The sequence below is a fragment of the Endocarpon pusillum genome (genome assembly GCF_000464535.1).
Source record: "Endocarpon pusillum Z07020 unplaced genomic scaffold scaffold4610, whole genome shotgun sequence".
NCBI lineage: Eukaryota > Fungi > Ascomycota > Eurotiomycetes > Verrucariales > Verrucariaceae > Endocarpon > Endocarpon pusillum.
In genome coordinates this window covers 45,180-63,972 of record NW_006916447.1, presented here as the reverse complement: position 1 = coordinate 63,972, position 18,793 = coordinate 45,180, and the positions used below count along the sequence as shown (strand labels likewise).

General features: G+C 50.1%; 6 protein-coding genes across 6 annotated transcripts; 1 reads left to right on the top strand and 5 right to left on the bottom strand.

The window, feature by feature from the left end:
- Positions 1 to 746: 746 nt before the first annotated feature.
- Positions 747 to 2,490, top strand: EPUS_07608 (xanthine/uracil permease; the record flags this gene model as incomplete). The annotated part of the gene is made up of 2 exons (XM_007805822.1): positions 747 to 1,018; positions 1,086 to 2,490. The coding sequence occupies 2 exons, from the start codon at positions 747 to 749 to the stop codon at positions 2,488 to 2,490; spliced, it is 1,677 nt and encodes a 558-aa protein (XP_007804013.1).
- A 1,030-nt stretch (positions 2,491 to 3,520) lies between these two features.
- On the bottom strand, positions 3,521 to 4,624 carry EPUS_07607 (uncharacterized protein; the record flags this gene model as incomplete). The annotated part of the gene is made up of 1 exon (XM_007805821.1): positions 3,521 to 4,624. The coding sequence occupies one exon, from the start codon at positions 4,622 to 4,624 to the stop codon at positions 3,521 to 3,523; it is 1,104 nt and encodes a 367-aa protein (XP_007804012.1).
- A 2,679-nt stretch (positions 4,625 to 7,303) lies between these two features.
- Positions 7,304 to 8,058, bottom strand: EPUS_07606 (Histone H2A; the record flags this gene model as incomplete). Its single annotated transcript, XM_007805820.1, has 3 exons — positions 7,304 to 7,551; positions 7,611 to 7,680; positions 7,957 to 8,058. The coding sequence occupies 3 exons, from the start codon at positions 8,056 to 8,058 to the stop codon at positions 7,304 to 7,306; spliced, it is 420 nt and encodes a 139-aa protein (XP_007804011.1).
- Positions 8,059 to 9,322: 1,264 nt separating this feature from the next.
- EPUS_07605 (uncharacterized protein) lies at positions 9,323 to 11,277 on the bottom strand (the record flags this gene model as incomplete). The annotated part of the gene is made up of 3 exons (XM_007805819.1): positions 9,323 to 10,230; positions 10,277 to 10,811; positions 10,867 to 11,277. 3 exons carry the CDS (start codon positions 11,275 to 11,277, stop codon positions 9,323 to 9,325), a joined length of 1,854 nt encoding a protein of 617 aa, XP_007804010.1.
- A 2,318-nt stretch (positions 11,278 to 13,595) lies between these two features.
- On the bottom strand, positions 13,596 to 15,770 carry EPUS_07604 (uncharacterized protein; the record flags this gene model as incomplete). The annotated part of the gene is made up of 2 exons (XM_007805818.1): positions 13,596 to 13,704; positions 13,756 to 15,770. 2 exons carry the CDS (start codon positions 15,768 to 15,770, stop codon positions 13,596 to 13,598), a joined length of 2,124 nt encoding a protein of 707 aa, XP_007804009.1.
- Positions 15,771 to 16,540: 770 nt separating this feature from the next.
- Positions 16,541 to 18,142, bottom strand: EPUS_07603 (O-acetylhomoserine-lyase; the record flags this gene model as incomplete). The annotated part of the gene is made up of 5 exons (XM_007805817.1): positions 16,541 to 16,805; positions 16,859 to 17,787; positions 17,840 to 17,923; positions 17,974 to 18,028; positions 18,081 to 18,142. 5 exons carry the CDS (start codon positions 18,140 to 18,142, stop codon positions 16,541 to 16,543), a joined length of 1,395 nt encoding a protein of 464 aa, XP_007804008.1.
- Between the last annotated feature and the right edge of the window lie 651 nt (positions 18,143 to 18,793).

Sequence of the window (18,793 nt, the reverse complement as noted above, 5' to 3'; positions counted from 1 at the left end):
TGTTCGATCTCATTTTCTGGCTGGCAGATAAGGCCAGGTGGCATACTCCGTATAAAGTTTGATCATCACTCGAGAACCGGGCAGATAAGAGTATCTAAGAGTATCTTGTGTCCTTCAAGTTTGTCGAACCAAAAACCAACAGCGGTAACGATGGAGAAGATCCCAGTCTAGCGCACCCTGCTGAACATCCGCAGCACACCACCAGCGTCGAGGCTCGTGGCCTACTGCGTTGTACCCGGTGGTTAGTTGGGACACCAAGCACAGCTTTTGGCCGCTGTGGCCGGCACCGTCCGCCTGTCCCAAACGTGATTGCAAGTGGAGAGGGTATCCAGCCCGGGTTACTAATACCACTAGAAATGTGCCATCCATCTTAGCGCTATCGTGGTCAAAGGTCGCGTCGGCTCTCGCCCCTTGCCCCCTCTTCCTTGATAAGGCCGAAAAGAGGCAAGGATCGATCATGCTATGCCGCCTCCATGTCAGAAATGAGGAGCATATTAAGGCGCGGCATCATCCCGAACTTTCGTCGTCTTTATGCGCCTTCGAATCTGGCACCTATCGCACAGGACTGGCTCTAGAGAATAATCATGGCGTGGGTACACTCCGCCAACGAAGCTGTTGCAAAAAGTTTGGTGGGGCGCTGGTTCAGGCTGGATGGCTCTAGCCATGTGAGCAATTCTCCCATTTCTCCTCCCTCGATCAAGCTTCTTGTAGCTGGAGCTGTACTGTGTGCTGACGAGCGCTGAGCGATGAAGCCCCAAGCTCGTGCCGGCTCCTACTTCTTCACCGAGCTGAGAGCCGGCCTAGCCACTTTCTTCGCCATGGCCTATATCATCGCCGTCAATGCCAACATCGTATCCCAATCCGGCGGTACTTGTGTCTGCCCGCCCGATAGTCCCGACCTTTGCGACTCAGATCCGGAGTACATGCTATGCGTGCAAGAAGTAAACCGGGATCTGGTCACCGCCACTGCCGCCATTTCGGCATTAACGAGTTTCTGCATGGGATTGTTTGCCAACATGTAAGATACCACTCCCGGGCTTGCCCTGCTCGCACAGCTCCAGCGCTAATGCGATGTGGTTGAATAGGCCCATTGCGTTGGCTCCCGGCATGGGCTTGAATGCATACTTTACCTATCAGGTGGTGGGATACCACGGCTCCGGCCCAGTTCCATATCAGATTGCGGTCACGGCTGTCTTCGTGGAGGGTTTCGTCTTTGTGGGGCTCTCGCTTCTGGGACTCCGGCAGTGGCTGGCTAGGGCGATTCCCAAATCCATCAAACTGGCAACAGGCGTTGGTATTGGCTTGTACCTGAGCCTGATCGGACTCACATACAATGCCGGCATCGGCGCCATCACTGGAGGAACAGCTACTCCGATCGACATTGCCGGTTGTTCTCCGGAGTTCTTCCTCGAGGATGGAACGTGCCCGCCCTCTCAAAGATTCAGGAATCCAACCTTCTGGATCGGTCTCTTCTGTGGAGGCATGTTCACGGCCATGCTGCTGATGTATCGGGTCAAAGGTGCCATCATTGCAGGCATCCTGCTGGTGTCTATCATCTCCTGGCCCCGCACCACGCCCGTCACCTACTTCCCCTACACCCCTCTCGGCAATAGTATGTTCGACTTCTTCAAGAACGTCGTTGCCTTCCACCCGATCCAGCGCACCCTCGTCGTGCAACAATGGAATGTTGGCGACTACGGCGGCCAATTCGGCCTTGCCCTCATCACATTTCTCTATGTCGACATCTTGGACTGCACCGGCACTCTCTACGCCATGGCGCGCTTCTGCGGCGCCATCGACGAACGCACCCAGGACTTCGAAGGCAGCGCCGTGGCCTATCTCGTCGACGCATTCGGCATCTCCATCGGCTCTCTCTTCGGCTCGCCACCCGTAACCGCGTACATCGAATCCGGGGCCGGCATCTCCGAAGGCGGCAAAACGGGCCTCACCGCCGTCTTCACCGGCCTCTGCTTCTTCATCGCCATCTTCTTCGCCCCGATCTTCGCCTCCATCCCCCCCTGGGCCACGGGCTGCACCCTCGTCCTCATCGGCGCCATGATGTGCAAAGCCGCCGCGGACATCAACTGGCGCTACCCCGGCGACGCCATCCCCGCATTCGTCACCCTCGCCGTTATGCCCTTCACCTACAGCATCGCCTACGGCCTCATCGCCGGCATCGTCACCTACATCATCCTCAACACCCTCATCAAGCTCATCGAGGTCGTGTCGGGAGGTCGGATCGTGCCCCCGGACAAGGAGACCAAGGATCCGTGGTCCTACCATATTCCCGGCGGCATTCTCCCTCCCTGGGTGACGCGTGCCGCGCGAGGTAAGAGGGATTTCTGGCGCCCCGATGAGGAACACTCCGGTGTGCCGCCGCTGAGGAGTGAGTCCTCTTCGTCGGGGGATCAGCCGGAGCTGGGGATGGGAAAGGGGCAGGGGCAGGGGCAAGGGCCGCTTGATCGGCCACGCGCGGAGAAGATAGGGTAGATTTATATATATCCATGCGAAGGTCCATGTAAGGGTACTATGATCATCATTGTGGGTGGATGAATGGATGTTGCCTGCGAAGCTTTTTCCCCCGTGTAGTAGAAGTAGTACGACGCATAATGTATATCACATTTCAGTACTACGCGGAACCCACCCAAATCAAGGTCCATCATCTTTCTATCTATCAAGCCATTCATTAGTTACTATCGCCATCTGGGAGCGGAGCTGAGCTGAGCTGAGCTGTATACCCTACACTACTCCATGCACTCCAGGGATGGATTAGCGGGCGACTACTGAAAGGGTCCTGGACGTATCGATTCGGATCTCTACAGTACGCATGGCATGACATGACATGACATGACGGGAGTCAAGTAGGTAGAGCCAGATTGATCTTTTCGAAACCGCACTCCGAAAGTGTGGTCAGGATTCCTCGCAACTCCCGCTGCACATCATACATGTACTACTTCACCGAACTGCCAGCGAGATCGATGCCAGCTGATATTGCTATCACTCTTCACCCGAACCCAAAAATCCCTGAATTCATTCAACAACAGCTTCGCGTGGGAGCGGGCTCAGCGTTCAGAGGGCGCTCTTCAAACGGTTGTTCTGGAGGTTCGGTTCAGCACAAAGTTGTTCACTAGTTCGGGGAGGAGGGGCGCGCTCTGGCGTAGTCGGAAAAGGAGTGAAAACGAATCCCGTGGGAAGAGGATGAGGACGGGCGTTATGATCATGAGATGACTAGATCTAGAAAGTTTTCAATACGAGGAGGGGGGTAACGAGGTCCCCCCCCCCTTTCCTACTGCCTTTTCATCATGACTAGGGTGGTAGTAGGATATATATTCCGCTTAAAACCCTGACGAATAATATGGGGTGCCCTGAATTATGTCTGCGTATGGCGTATGATGTTGTTAAGGGCCCATGGTTGGTGATTGGAGGGATCTTTGCCTTGATCAAAGAAGAGGAAAAGAAATGAACGGTTAGGTGCATCACCCCCGAAGCCGAATCAACGAAACTAAAGTATTTGGCCGTCTCAGTCATCCATCCCCACATGAATACGGGGGATATGAGCGCCGGGAAAACAGTGTTGTGCATTCGGGAGCACACCCGTAAACGGAGTTTCCAGAGCGCGGCGTAGAAAATCCAACAGATCCTGCATTCGCTGCCGCGTGATGAGCATCCGGTCCACCAGGTCTCGAAGATAGACATCTATCCAGGTGTTCTGGTCCCAAGTGTCGTCCATTTTTCGTCTCATCTCCATCATCAGATCGTTCAATCGGGAAGACTCGCTCGGGGGAACGCGGGCGACGAAACCCATGGCGATGAGACCCGGTGCGTTGTCTCTCGGGTCCGGCAGGCCATGCGTTGAGAAGAATTGGAGGTGACGCTTGGGCCGCCGTTTGGGAGTTGATATGCAACAGTACTCGGAGAACTTGTCGACATTGGGTCGGTACTGCACCATGATGGAGCAGTTACGGCGCGATGATCGTGACAGAGATGACATCGGGATGGTTCCAGGAGGCTCAAAAACGGCGAGAAACAGGGCTATGGCGTCCGCTGATGGCGGAGCTGGTGGACATGTGGCGATATTGCTCTGCTGGGACGCTCGGCTGGGAGGGCTATTTCCTGGTCGTGCTGTTTGATTCCGCGGAATCCTGATTTGGGCTGTCTGCCTCGGTGGCGATAAGGCCAGCTCCATAGTACCTGCCCAGTCTCTCAACGGCGAAGAGGGTGATTGGCCAGATATTTCCTCCCTAGCGGGTAATGGTAGCTGCTGCGAAAGGGGTGAATGCCAAGCCATACCTTCTTTACACGGTGGTGAGCGCGGCTGGGGAATGGTTCGAGTGGGTGTTTTCTCTCCATATGTTGATGACTGCTGTAGACCAGAATGCAAACGCCCAGGAGTTGTACGTCTCTCCACGGGTGATGACGACGACGGCTGCCCAGAAATCAACCGACCAGTACTTGTCCGCTGCTCCGTGCTTGTCGACTGCAACGATAGCAACTCCATATATCCGGCAAGTGTGGCTTGCGGAGAATTGCTCAGATCCATGTAGCCAGGTATGCCTAGCCCTGCACTGCTATTACCTGAAGTATTTCGGATACCCTGAGCACCCCAAACTGATCTCTCGGACATATTGGACGTTGTCTCTGCAGCAGGCAGTAGTGTATGACTTGAACAAAGACACGTGAGAGTGCAGGCAATATTGTCCTTCGGCTTATTATCAGTGTAATTTTCTGTCGGTCTGGTCCTCCGCTTGCAGGTGACGTGCTGATGTTGTTACTAACAAGACTCTCTCATGGCCAAAGAGGCATATTAACTGCCTCAAAACAGGGCCGAGTAGTATGTGTGCCATCTAACTAGGGCGTGCAGCTAAAGTCTCACCATGATTGTATGTTGTGCAGCCAGGTATATCGAGCTCGTAACCTGTTTCCACCATGTATCATCAAACTGTCAATCTTCTTCATGGCTGCAGTAGAGACACTGTGGGTGCCTATACGGAGTACACAGATCTTGATGATCTCGTGTTGAACTCAAAAATACAGTTTGCGCTACTTTGCTACGTGTGTCACCATCGTTTTGTTACATAATTGATACGCGTTCGTCCCATCCCCGCATGTATTTTTTGTATGTACGTTTCACGCTATTTTGCTTGGTATAGCAACTTTGTACGTAGAAATGCGCTCTCTTTTCGCACTGAATTAGATAGAACAACTTGCTATTTACACACTATCCATTGATTAGTCAGCACAGTTCATCTCCTCGGTATGCAGCTCATAGTGATTGGTGAAACCTTTTCTGGTCATGCATGCAAATCGGCATGAAACAGAAACGGAACGCCTTACTTTGAGTCCCCTTGACCCCTGTGTGTATGGTCAAACATTGTGATAACGTTTTTAGTTAGTAAACGACTGAATATTATGCTACAGCCCAGAGGCAGAAACGAAAGTCTGCGTTCGCGGGTTCTCTTTATTTTAGTATGCGCGAGAGACAGTCACAAAAAGGGAAGTTAAGATTTTCAAAACTCACTTGACAGGATAACACCTAATCAGGCTTTCTACTACACTACCGCCCCTAAAGCCCAGGTCGATTCGTTACTCGGGTACATCTCTGGACATTTTCGTATATCAATTATTATCAAAGTAAGAGCGAGGTTACAAGGACTATTCAGAGCCCAGTTATCCACTAACTATGGTGCTCATTCCACCTTACAGTCACGCCTACCGTTTCGCTTGATAGTATCCATACCAGTATATATATAGCTTCGATGTAGAGATAGCAACAGTGAATTCAGGTGTTCAAGGATGGTGGCATCGCTCCCCGGGAGCCGGAAGAGCTTTTCAGAGCAGACGATGTACTCTGTGATCCATCCCAGGTAACCGCTCTACCTCCGTGAAGACCGATCGCGAGACGACCAAGAAGAAACTTGACAACAAAATTGGCGCGACGAAGAATATTCGTGATCGGGCAAACCGTCCAGCGGTCAACAACATCTCGTCAACTTTGCGAGAGTCAGTGTCACCGGCGGCTCCTGGGCCTTTGGGTGCGCCGAGTAGGAGATAATCTCATTGTTCTGAAGAGGTACGGAGGTGTCATTTTATCTGTCTTGTGGTTTATGTGCCTGCCGTTATGCCAGACTCATGAAGTCTTTCTTCCCTTTTTGTTGCCGAACATCACTTTATTCTCTGCAGGAATTGAACGTAACTGCCAAAAATCCTGGGTAAAGAATCAAACACATCATCACAACATATAGAGTATCATAGTGTAAAGGAAGATGTCAATCATCGTAACAGCAAGCAGGATTGGAAGCAATTAGTATGCATTTAAAAGAAAACCACGGACTGGGTAGCTTCCCACCCAAAAAAGGAGAATCTACCATCTATTATCCAACGGTAGTTTCAAACCTAGGTAAATCCTAACTTTGTCATACTGCGGCTGTTTTGTATGTTTCGAGTTCGATGAGGAGTAATAATGTGTCAGATGAAAGCTATCATTCGGTCCTCCGAGGGCCGCGGTCCTTTTGGTCCAACATAATGCTTCCGGTCGTTGCACTGTGGTATTTGAAGTTCTAGCGGTTGGTGGTCAAACCCGTAACTCGAATGCCATTTACCCCAGAGCCGTAGTTTGGTATGATTGAGTTTAAGGGAGCTGGTGTGGAAATTTGTCGCGGATCAAAGCATTAATGTGTTTGATTTCTGGGACGGTTAGCGCGATGTTGAAAGTTGGCCTCATGCCGTCTGAAGGCTCAGCCCTTAGCCCTCAGCCTCTGCATTATATGACTGCACATCTGAAGAGAAGTGGCCACGAGCAAGGAGAGGAAGGGAGGACACAGCAATGACGCCTTGGTTACGGTCTTTTTCTGGCTGTGGAGCAAGTAGTGTGCTTGGTAAAGTAAAAAACTACGGTTAGTACGTTTATATACGAGACCCGTGAAACAAATCGACATGGATAAAAGTTGACAACAGGTACGAGATTCAATATGCTATTCGTCTCACGATGTGCTCCCAGCAATCCCACGTTGGCGACCCAGCCGAAAAAGGAAGAGCAGAGACAAACAAGCAACAGAGAGATGGGAGCACTTCTAGGAGACCAGAACCAAGATAATGGAAAGAGTCAGAAACTGTCGGCTAAAGATATCTGAGCGAGGAATCTCGACGCCATATAGCCACGGGTATGTTGGTTTGTCCACCTAGGAGTGGAGCTATCTCTAGCCTAGCAAGCAGTGCGTCTTGATTCTCACCACATCACATCTCGAACTGCTCCTGCTCACTCTCCCTTGCAATCCCAAGAAATTCCGGGTATCGTCATCATTATCTAAGCATCCACCTTGCTCTTCTTCTTCTGCTCCACCTTCAATAACAGTGCACGATTGATATGCGGTAGGACACCACCGAACGCGATAGTGGCGCGAATCAACGTGTCCAACTCTTCATCTCCTCGAATCGCGAGTTGCAGGTGGCGAGGTGTGATTCGCTTGACCTTCAGATCCTTTGCAGCATTGCCTGCAAGTTCGAGGACTTCGGCGGTTAAGTATTCGAGGACTGCAGTAACATAGACGGCGGCTGGGATAGAGCCAGGAGTTAGTGAATGGGCTGAAGTAGGTTTAGTGAAGAGCACGAACCTTTTGCTCCAACGCGCATCTTGTTCTGAGTGTTGTTCTTCAGGAAACGCTTGACACGACCGCAAGGGAACTATGTCATGTAACAGTTAGCTATGACTCAGTGAACGTGTGATGTCGACGTTGTGACATTGGCGCATGTGCAAGAAGTCTTTCGAGGCGTATACGTGGCAAACTTGATGTTGGTTTAAATTACAGCCGACAGTATCCCTGTATGAGCGTAGCCTGATGTTTTGCAAAACGCGTCGAGGCGCTCTCGCTATGGATTCGATAATGATGGAGTCGGGGGTCACACATCGGAGGTCGTATCACCACGGCAAACACGATACACCACGAAGGGATGACACACCTGCAGGCCAGCCTTTGCGCTGTGTGATTTCTGACTCTTCGACCCGGAATCTTTTGCGCCGCTACCCTTCCCACCGATGCTTTTGCCTTTGCCTCCAGCCATTGTATTGACGATTTCGATTTGGAAGAGTGTGATCTATTTTGTTTTTGGGTGTATTGTGGGAGTGAGTTGGGCGTTGTGGCACAATCCAAGAGGTGGTGGTGGAGATGAGTAGTGAACGACGCGGTGGTGTGGCAGCAGTCAGAGAGGCAGGAAGGAACTTTGTTTTGCAACGGGAAGTAATAGTGGGCTAGTGCCAGATGCACGCTAGACTAGAAATAGACATAGAATGCCGGTCTATGGCTGGAAGAATGATCATGCCTCGCTTGGAGGAGGATGGGGTTAAGAACATATGATGTTGGCAAGAAAGTGAAGAGGACGGTGTATTCCAAGAGAGACGGAGCTGGAAACATGCCAGATACCTGAATGACTGAAGGACGCAGCAGCAGCATGTTGACCTACCGTGAAGCCCGGCCGCCCCTCGTCATGTTGTCCACCGTTGTTGCTCCTGCTCATGATGCTGAGAGGTGCGATGATCTCTATACACCACCCTGGTGACAGCCTGTGGCAATTTCATTGGCCGAGGTGAGCAAGATTAAGATGATTGCCTCTTGAGTGTAATGAGTAGAGCAGTGAAGTTCGGGGCTACAAAAGCCATGCCACTAGCTGACTAACGTCTTGGCATTGTCCTAGGGGCAAAGGTGTTGGCGACAGACTTTGGCAGGATGGGTCTGTGAAAATGTGCAGGATGGATTCAGCCAATGGAAGGAAGTGCAATAGGTATGCAGTAGGTATGGTGTAGCATTGATTAAACTAGCTCAACAGCAGTCCGACATAACAGACTCTGTGGCACTGCTTTTCGAGAGGGAAAGACAGAGACTGAGAGGTGCACTATTAATGACTGTCCAACCACGGAAACGAGTGCATAGGTAGCTCCAACAAAACAGTAATGACATTCAGCCAAGCACGGCAAAAGCTCTGACAGCTACAAGAATCCTTCGATGCCGAACGATGCCGAACAATCCCGTTACTCCCCGCCAAGTGGTCGTGGTCGCAGAACTGACCACCAGCAGGATCTGACGATCCCTTCACGCTTCCCTCCAGTTGCCAAACCCAATCCGTGACTACGCCTGTAGATGCCGATGATACAATGTTGAGTGTAGACAAGTCTGATATCAACACAGCATCCGTATTTTTGGCGCCGCAGAATCAATTCTTTTGACTTTCAATTTCAATCCAAGCAATTGGGCTGCCCCAACGTGTCTAATAGGAACGTCAATTTGGTCTCATTTCTTCGTTTTTGTCGTGTCTCTCGTAGACTCTCGCATTATTCGACGATGATCTCCGGGTTGCCTCTCAGCTCATCGCTTCCTCGACCGTGATGACCGTTCTGCCTGCGGAATCCAGAGCCGCGTTCTGTCGTTGGGCCACGAGGTTGACGAGATGGAAGACGATCCTGGGAGCTCGTGTCGAAACCGGTGCCAATAGTACGGTTGCTACCGATCGGTGCTGTAGCTGGATATTGGTGCGAACTATCCCATGAGAACATGGTTCGGATCCTACGAGGACTCCCAGTGCTGCCGAGTCCGGTACCCAGTGACAAACTACCAATACCATTGCTCAACTGATTCTCTTCGTGAAGCTTGGATGTGGTTGGTGTCACGGTAGAAGTACCAGAGCTTGGGGCACCATCTACCTGCTGGTAGCGCGCACCATTGGTCTGTAGATTTGGAGGAAAACTTGCGTTGGATGGAGCTGGCGACGGCGTGTACGATCTCAAGTCTGCAAAAGATTTGGCAGCACGAAGGTTAGCAGAGCTGCCAAATCCCGTAGAGGGTTCGAGAACACCAAGTAATCCTACGGAAGATTGACCGCGAAGGGCATTGTAAGCAGCGGCAGACTCTTGTTGTCTCTGTTCTCCGAAATGGGTGGTTGCGGCTCGGTTTAATCCTCTGCTACGCATACCGTCGCCGCCATGAATGTTGTTGGAAAAAGCTTGGTGGGGAGGGCTGACCTTGGCGCCAGTGGGATACTTCATAATGTGGACTTGACGCTGGTCACCTGTGCCATGAGAGGTATGATAGAGATTCAGATTGTGGGCGAGCGCATGGATCGTGCGTCGAACCTCTGGACTCAGTGACGGGGACATGACCAAGGTTTCTCGGTTGGGATCGTTCTTGAAAACGACGAGCTCCGTGTAGAAATTCAAGGTCTGCTGATCGTTCAAATCGTAGTCTGTAACACTCAGCCAAAATTCACTTTGCTTCGAGTAACAACTTACTGGGCTTCGCTCCATGTTGTGATACAGGCGATGGAGACGATCCGGGAAGCTGATGCGATGCGAGGGAGGATACCGAAGGCTGGTTTTGAAGTTGAGCGGTGGTCATTGAGCGGTGCTGCTCCTCAAGCTGGCCTCGACGCCATCGCTTGTCTTGTTCGATTCTCTCCCTCTCATGGGCCGGTAGCATTTTCTTGTATTCAACACGTAGCTTACGGCCCTGTAATTCGAGGTGGTTCAAGTTAGCAATGACGGCAGCCGTCTCATCGGCTGAGGTGAAGTTTGCGAAGGCAAGACCTCGGAAGACACCATTATCGAAGTGATAATTGAAAGCATAAGGCAGTGGTAGGTTCATTTCGGTCATGAGCTGGACCAATGATTCCTTCTTCACAGCGAAGGGGATATTCTTGATGACGATTGCAGTTGGGATCAGTTCATCCTCAGCTTCAGTGTAGGAGTCATGACGCATTTGCTGCCCAAGGCGTGGCTGCTCCATGTTCGTAAACTGCTGTGGCATGGGAGGCTGCTCGAGCCAAGGCTAACAAAAGAGTCAGAGAGGTGAGAAAGCAGACTTTACAGGTCAATCAACTTACTCCTGGCAGTCCGACCCTTGGCCGACTTGACCTCAGTCTACCTGTTTGACTTCCAATCGGCGCCATTGCTCCCATGGCTGGGGCCGCCAGAGTGTGAGGAGCTCCAGCGAAGGCATTAGCTGCAGCAGCATTCCATGTCTGGGAGTTATTGTTGACGTCGTAAGAGAAAGGACCACCGGCCATTTGTGTGTTCTGCATGGGAGGCCCAAAACGGTTGTCCATTCTTCTCGTGTCATATCGCGCCATTGAGTCGTTAGTGTTGTACAGAGAGCCGCCAGAGGTAATAGGACCGTAAGCGTCGAACTGCCTGGACGATTGTCGGGGTAGTTGGAACTGAGTGCGGAATGAACGAGGAGACGTTGCTGAAGGATTCTCCATGAAATTGTCGGATGAGGGAGGATAGTTTGTCATGTCGCGTTTTTGCTGATCGAAGTGAAGTTGCAGTGCGCAGAATGTGGGAAGATATGGGTATTTATCTCATCGAGTCCTTAAAACGGTCCTCCTAAATATCTGACACGTAGAGCTGTGTTCTTCCCAAACGAAAGGTCCTCAGCAAGAGCGGTGTTAGCCTCTTCAAGCGTGACTGGAGTGAACAGGTACGCGAATAATGATTCTGCACGGTACAAGGGTATCTCGAAGTCGTATAATTAAATCTTGGGGGATGGAACAAAAGTCCAAAGCAGGCCGTCTCCGTGAATCATGCAAAGCGTCAAGTCGTCAGATTATGCAGATAGAAGGTGGCAGCGCAAGGCATGCAATCGTCCCAAATAAGTCAGAAGCTGTAAAGGAGGAGCTCGTGAAGGAGGCCAATGCAAGTCGCAAAGTGTGGAGGTACGAGGTCCTCCAGGTGAGATTTTTCGAGTGGACGCTGGTGCAGGACGGGCTTCAGGTCACACAACGAGGAGTTATGCAGTTTTTTTTGCACAGGGGTAAGGGATATATGGTAGGTCTATCGATGTAGATTTAGTCCAAACAGACTGTGTATAGTCGCGTAGCAGTTAGTGGTGGTAGCTGAAAGGTGACAGAATGCCCTGAAAAGCATTAGCATCATGAGAAGGAAGGGCAGAAGCAAAGCAGATCAGAGCAGAGCACTCAGCAGAACAAGAGCAGAACCTGGAGGTCAAAACGAAATGAGCAAAGGCCGGGCTCTTGCCTTGGGAGATCCACCACTAGCTGACCAGTAGGAAATAACTAACCGGTTAAGCCAAATCTAAATCGCTGCTAGGCCACATCTGACATGCCGGGCCTGGAGCTTCTGGAAGACCGCCCGTACTACCCACACATCAATAGACCACAACGGCACAAATCATTTCAGAAATGACAGAGATTGCAGGAGGCGTAGTCGAATAATTACTCCAACAAGGTGCCAGTAAGATTGTCAATCCATCAAGACCCGTTGGTGAGAGAGATGTGCCTTGAGCGACCATAGCAGCAAAATCTATGCCCAGAAGCACCTCACAGTATTTGCGTTCGTGAGCCCAGTAGCTAAAAAGGGGTCGACTATTTCGTATACTTCGTACAGTTCAAGTGGTCAACAGATAGTATGAGTTAATGCAATCTGAAGAAGAGCTAGGCATAGTCCCACTTCTCTTGCAGACGTCAGCGATCATGCTTTTCTAAGACAACAAATACCCTTCCCCTCCCGTAGCAACACCAAGATCAAAATGCTACTACAATTCAATAGAAGGAACTAAACAGGACTATTCTCTGCGTCTGCAAGAAGTACAGAAACCCCTCCATGCATAAGCTTCCTCGCAATTCCGGCAGCCAACGATGATCCAGTGCAGCTCACCTTGTCCTAGAGATGGAGGCTGCATGCTGCAGCTAGAAGGACACTGCATCTGTCAGCTTCTGATGCAAGCAGGTGTTCGTCTGCGGTCCTTTGCTGGCTAAAGAGCCAGGTGAGTTTCCCCGACTCCTCTGATTCATAAAGTTTCAAAATCAAGGCAGGAGATGATATCTATAGGATCAGCTGGACACGGGATGACTTTTGATGGGTGTGCCGCGTGATGGAAGCGACGCTCTTTTACATACATCGCTAGGCCAAGTCAGGATACTCGCACAGCAGCGCGTTGGAACAAGGAATGCTGACAGCCATTAGTTGATGGAAACATCCTTGCCGTCGATCACAAACGTCTCACTTTTCGTCCTTTGTTTGTCAGATGTTCGCGATATCCGAGGTCCTTCTGCTCATCGATATGCATGCAACCTTTGACCTGATGCGTTCGAGATCTCATTTCATGTTACCACAGCTCTCAACGATTGGATTCGATCAATCTCTGCTGTCGTTAGTCTAATCAATGCAGCACGTTTCATTTTGCCCGTCCCCTCCTGAATAACGATGATCCGTGAATTAGCTTCGGTCAAATCAGATTGCTCAAGCACCCTGGTTCCAATGCCCAACCTGTCGGATCCCGGGCCGTGGGTTCCTCAAGTCAACCCTCTTTTTTTGAAGTTTCCATGTTGCCGCGAGTGGTTCGAGCAAAGTTGTTCTCCACTCCGAGCGGATGTGTGATAGAGTGATCTTCTAGGAGACTGCTGATAGATTGGGTATGGGTTAGACTGGTTATGATATGATTGCATCTGCCATGACCGACTGGTTACGGTAATCTGACAGCTCTCGGTAGTATATGTACAAATACGGAGTATCCAAGTAGGAAGTGAATTGCAATCATCTGCTTGACCTCTATCACCGAAAATCTTAAGTCGAGCAAGATGATTAAATGTCTTCACAGCTTCGCTTTCGGATCCGTCTTTTCCTTTGCTAGTGCCTCTCTGTATAGTTCATCTAGTTCACCGCGAAACTTCTTTACTGTTGGTGGTCGTTTCAGCTTCAGACTGATCATTGATTAGCAAATTTCCCGAAGCATGAGAGGGAAAACCACTCACGTAGGGGTAAGTAGCTCGTTTTCGACCGTGAATGGGTCCACGAATAGATAACAGTTCTTTACTCTCTCATATCCTGCAAATTTGTTCTTTCTGCCTACCTTGTCCAACTCTTTCACCACCGCTGCTCGAACCTTGTCGTGTGCAGCGGCTTTCTTGACGGCTTCGATGTCAGTTGCCGATATCTCCCTACCCAGGACCTTCGATGCAAAAGGAGCGAAGAAGTCGGGCTGCACGCCGAAGATAGCAACAAGGAATGTCTGCACACTGTCGCCATGAACAAATGCCTGAGCAAGGAAATTGCAAGCGGCGAGGTACACGCCTTCTATCCTTTCAGGCGAGATGTATTCTCCCTGAGCAAGCTTGAGGACATTCTTTCTTCGATCAATAATCTTGAATCTACCCATCTCATCAACGGTGCAGATATCACCAGTCTTGAACCACCCATCTTCCGTCATGGCCTTACGCGTCTCTTCCTCATTCTTGTAGTAGCCATTAAACAGCGTCTTGCTTCTGATCATTAACTCACCACGTGGATATGGTTTGTCCGTAACCAAGTACTCCATATCTGGCACTGACAACAGACAACCCTCGGCCGCGGGAACAAGTCCACCACAATTTCCTGAGCTCAGATCCTTTGAATATTGAGCGAGAGAAATGGCGTACGTCTCCGTCAGCCCGTAACCTTGTACGACATCATTCCCAAAAACGATGCGAAGGAACTGATGTAAGGATGGATCAAGAGGTGCAGATCCAGAGACCATTGAGTTAGTACGGTCAAGGCCAAGGGCTGCCCCGATCTTTCTGCCCCAGATGCGGTCGTAGATGGCGTGTTTGTTGGTAGGATTATGCTTGTCGTTGATTGCAGCGGTTTTGGTAGAGACGATATGACGAGACAACACACCCTTGAAGCCCGGTGCTTCTACTGTCTGCGCTCGAATTGCACCACCGAAGCGGTTGTATAGTCTAGGGACCGAAGTCAAAATGGTCGGGCGTAAAAGTTTGAGGTCATCAACCAATTCGAGGATATTACCGTGGAAAAAGCCAATTTTGACACCACCCCAGAAGGCGCCGTGCTCTGACATGCGTTGATAGATGTGGGCCAGCGGAAGGTAGGAACAAATAGTGTCCTCGGCTGACTGTTTGATAGTGCACACTGAGCAAGCTGCTGCCGCTACAGCTGCCGAATGTGTCAAAATGACACCTTTGGGTGGACCCGTAGTACCTGAGGTGTAGTTGATGGTGACTATATCTTCAGGCCCAGGTGGATTGTAGGGCCGTTTTAAGGATGCTCCAAGCTCTTCTACTTTGGCGATAGATAGAATGGTGATTCCAAGATCTGAGGCCATATCCGATAGTAGTGCTTGTTTGGACAACCCGGGAGCCTCTCCGGCATAAAGTGGGTCTAGCGAGACGATGATCTTAAGTGAGGGTAACCGAGGCTTCAACTTGAGCAAGGTTGCAATATGTGGCAGCGACGTGACAACACAGTACAAATTGGCATGTCGGATAATGTACTCGCTGGCCTCTGGTCCAAGTGTATCATACAGCGAGACAGAGAAGAGTGATTGCGACATGCAAGCTAGGTCCGTGATCTGCCATTCGGGCCTGTTCTGGCACCATAATCCAACCCCATATTTCGTATCTGTAACTCCCGCTATTCTGTGTAGCTCAACGAGGCCAACGCCAAAATCCGCTCGGCGCTTTTGAACAGTACCATAGTCCTCCCATTCATATGGGCCCCAAACCTGTTTCGTTGAATCGTATGCACGCTTGCCAAGGCAGCGGCTGCGTGGTGAATATTGCGCTGTTGATTCGAAGATATCATGTGCCGTCCTGACGTTAGGATCCAATGTCTCTAAAAGTCCATCCTTGCATAGCCAGTGTCTGTACACTTTACTCCTGTCTGGCTTCTCTGTGCCAGGAAGAGCTATCGAGTATGGCTGTCCTTTTGGAGGAGGCTTGCGGAACGGTTCGACATTCTGAAAAAGAATTGGTTTCGATGAGAAAAAAGACATCGCCTCCACGAGCCTCTAACTGAGACTGGAACACAGCAGGATAGTTTGACGCTGGATCGATGTTTGAGTCCCTAACAGGGATTGTCAAGATCTGGTGCAAGGTCTTTGAGTATGTTCTTCGAATAACATATGTGAGAGATAGGATAGGAAATGACGGGAAATGACGGGAAACATGCAGAAAGATTGGATGCGCCTGTATGAGTAGAACTGGTAAAGTCAGAGGTTGGGACGATTGCTTCGTGCGCAGGATGGCATTCGGAGTGTCCGAACGACACGAGCCTCGCGTTGTGCCTCGGCATTGGCATGCACACTGAACTAGGATTCCCCACAGCAGTCCTCAGTGGCTACTAAGTTAGTACATAAGTAGCACAGAGTATCAAATATCAAATGTGCGCTACAGTTATTCAATCTGGATTATCACAACCATGGTTCCGTCGGACGCTTTAAACAACAATGTGAATATCTGCGAGGTCTTCGAGTGTAACAGAGGAGGGGGGAAGATATAACATGTAACGTCTGACTGCAAAAGAATCCACTACAAATGTGATAAGCAATGGCTGTATTCGACATGGGGCAAGCAAAAGAGACTTCTATTCTGCTCTTGGTAGTTGCCTGTCTTTGAAATCTCACGGAAAAACACTCCCAGGTCCAACAGTGAAATTTCCAGGCCAAGGCTATATCCTTTTCGGCTAGGTGGCTCGTTTGCAAACATGCTTCTGAGTTAGATTCACTCCAGATATCATGTCGAGTCACGAGGCTCGAAACGTTGATCAGGTAGCACCACTCAGACTTGCTGCAGTGTCTGAACTTCCTGTCTTGGTTGCGTTTTCTGGAGTTGCTTTTGCATCAGCCTTCATAGCATCACTAGCCGCGAAGCTCTGCTCGAAGTCATGTATAATGTCATCGATGTGCTCAATGCCAACAGATATGCGGATCATGTCTTCTGTGACGCCAGAGTCCAGTCGCTCCTGCTCGGTTAATTGTTCGTGTGTTGTTGACCATGGGTGGATAGCTAGTGTCTTTGCATCTCCAACGCTGCGGGACTGTTAGCTTGCGCCTAGATGAGCATTGAAAGGTGATCGACTCACTTTGCAAGATTGGAGATCATTTGGAAGCCATCGACGACTTGGGATCCGGCGGCAGATCCGCCCTTGACACCAAAAGACAGAACACCACCAAAGCCTCTCGGTAAGTACTTCTTCGCAAGCTGGTGATTCGGATGATCTTCTAATCCTGGATATGACACCCAGGCGACGTTTTTGTGATCCTTTAGCCATGTCGCTAGCTTCAATGCATTACTTGCATGTCTTTCACAACGTAGACTCAGGGTTTCGACACCGAGCAGCAACTGTTGTGCGGCAAAGGGATTCATACATGCACCCAAATCTCGGAGAATTTCTACTCGGAGACGTATGATGAATGCCATCGGCCCAAATGTGTCCAGGAATTTGAGACCATGGAATCCTGGAGCAGGATCATTAAATTGTGGAAATCGCTTTGCGTTCTTTGCCCAATCAAACTTCCCGGAATCCACGATCACACCACCAATCGTTGTACCGTGTCCCCCAATCCATTTTGTTGCACTATGGACGAGAATATCAGCACCGTGTCTCAGCGGCTGACAGAAGTAGCCACCAGCGCCGAATGTGTTGTCACAAATCAAAGGCACACCTTTGGCATGTGCAGCCTGGCTGATCGCTTCGAGATCTGGAACGTTGTATCTTGGATTTCCAATGCTTTCGACATACACAGCTTTAGTGTTGTCATCGATTGCTTTTTCGAAATCCTCAGGCTTTTCGGAGGTCAGAAATTTAGTCTGAATGCCCAGTCGTGGAAAGAGCACTTTGAACTGGTTGTAAGTGCCGCCATATAGATTCGAGGTGGACACAATATTGTCTCCAGCATGTGCCAAAGCAGATATAGCCATGAACTGTGCAGATTGTCCGGAAGAAGCTGCCACAGCGGCCAGGCCTCCCTCTAGAGCAGCGATACGCTTCTCAAACACCTCGACTGTGGGCTAATTCAAATGAGTTTCCAAAGGATAAGGATAGGAACTGAAGTTAACGGACATTCATTATTCGGCTATAGATATTGCCGAACTCTTTAAGGCCAAACAACCTGGCGCCATGAGCGGAGTCATTGAAAGTGAATGACTGCTTCTGTATCAGTGGATGCTCGCTGATAGGTCGAAGACCATACACACTGTGGTTGCATAGATGGGCACTGCTCTGGCCTTGGTGTTTGGATCAGGTTCCTGGCTAATCCGTTGTTAGTTGGTTGCTTCGTAGGCGCCACCTTGGTTGGTTGTACCCAGCATGGAGTTGGAGCGTCTCAAACCGCTGGACATAATCGGTGTCCTCTGCAGAGCCCATTTTGAGACTATGGAAGAAATATTTGCGAAACTGCAGTCAACGTAAAGAGTGAAACAGCAAAGTGAAAGAGACGAAGCTCAACCAAAAAGTATCCCAAGGGAAGACAACAACTTGTAGCACAGCTAATGCAAAGTAAAAGCAGTCTGCTTCTTGATAACAACAAGTAATGTCTGTGAGCAAGCACAATATCTATCTCTCCGATTGCTACCCCGCATACCGGGTCTACAATGGGGAGAAACACTACTAAGTCAGATGGCGTGATCAGAAGAATCTTGTATCTCCGGACAGGCGGTGCATCATCTTTCAGCTCGTAGCATCCAGATGCCAGCGAGGGACAGCAGTCTTGCAACGCCCACCTGCGGTCAAGATGTTGATCATCTATACGGAGTATTGTGGACACTTCCCAAGGGCAGAAGGGACCGACGAAACACTGACTGACGATGAGTTGCCAGTTGAGTCTGGCGTGCTGGCACGAAGGGCTGACAAGCAGTTTCAAACAGCTTGTTCGAGTCGAGCCTGACGCCTTCTGAGCAACTGCGCTCAGAAATATTGAAGGCAGTGCACTCAATCAACAGCTGGTTGCCTGTGGGCCTTTAGTATATTTCACGGCTGGCGCTGTGACGAATATAAAAAGCTCCAATCTCCAATTGT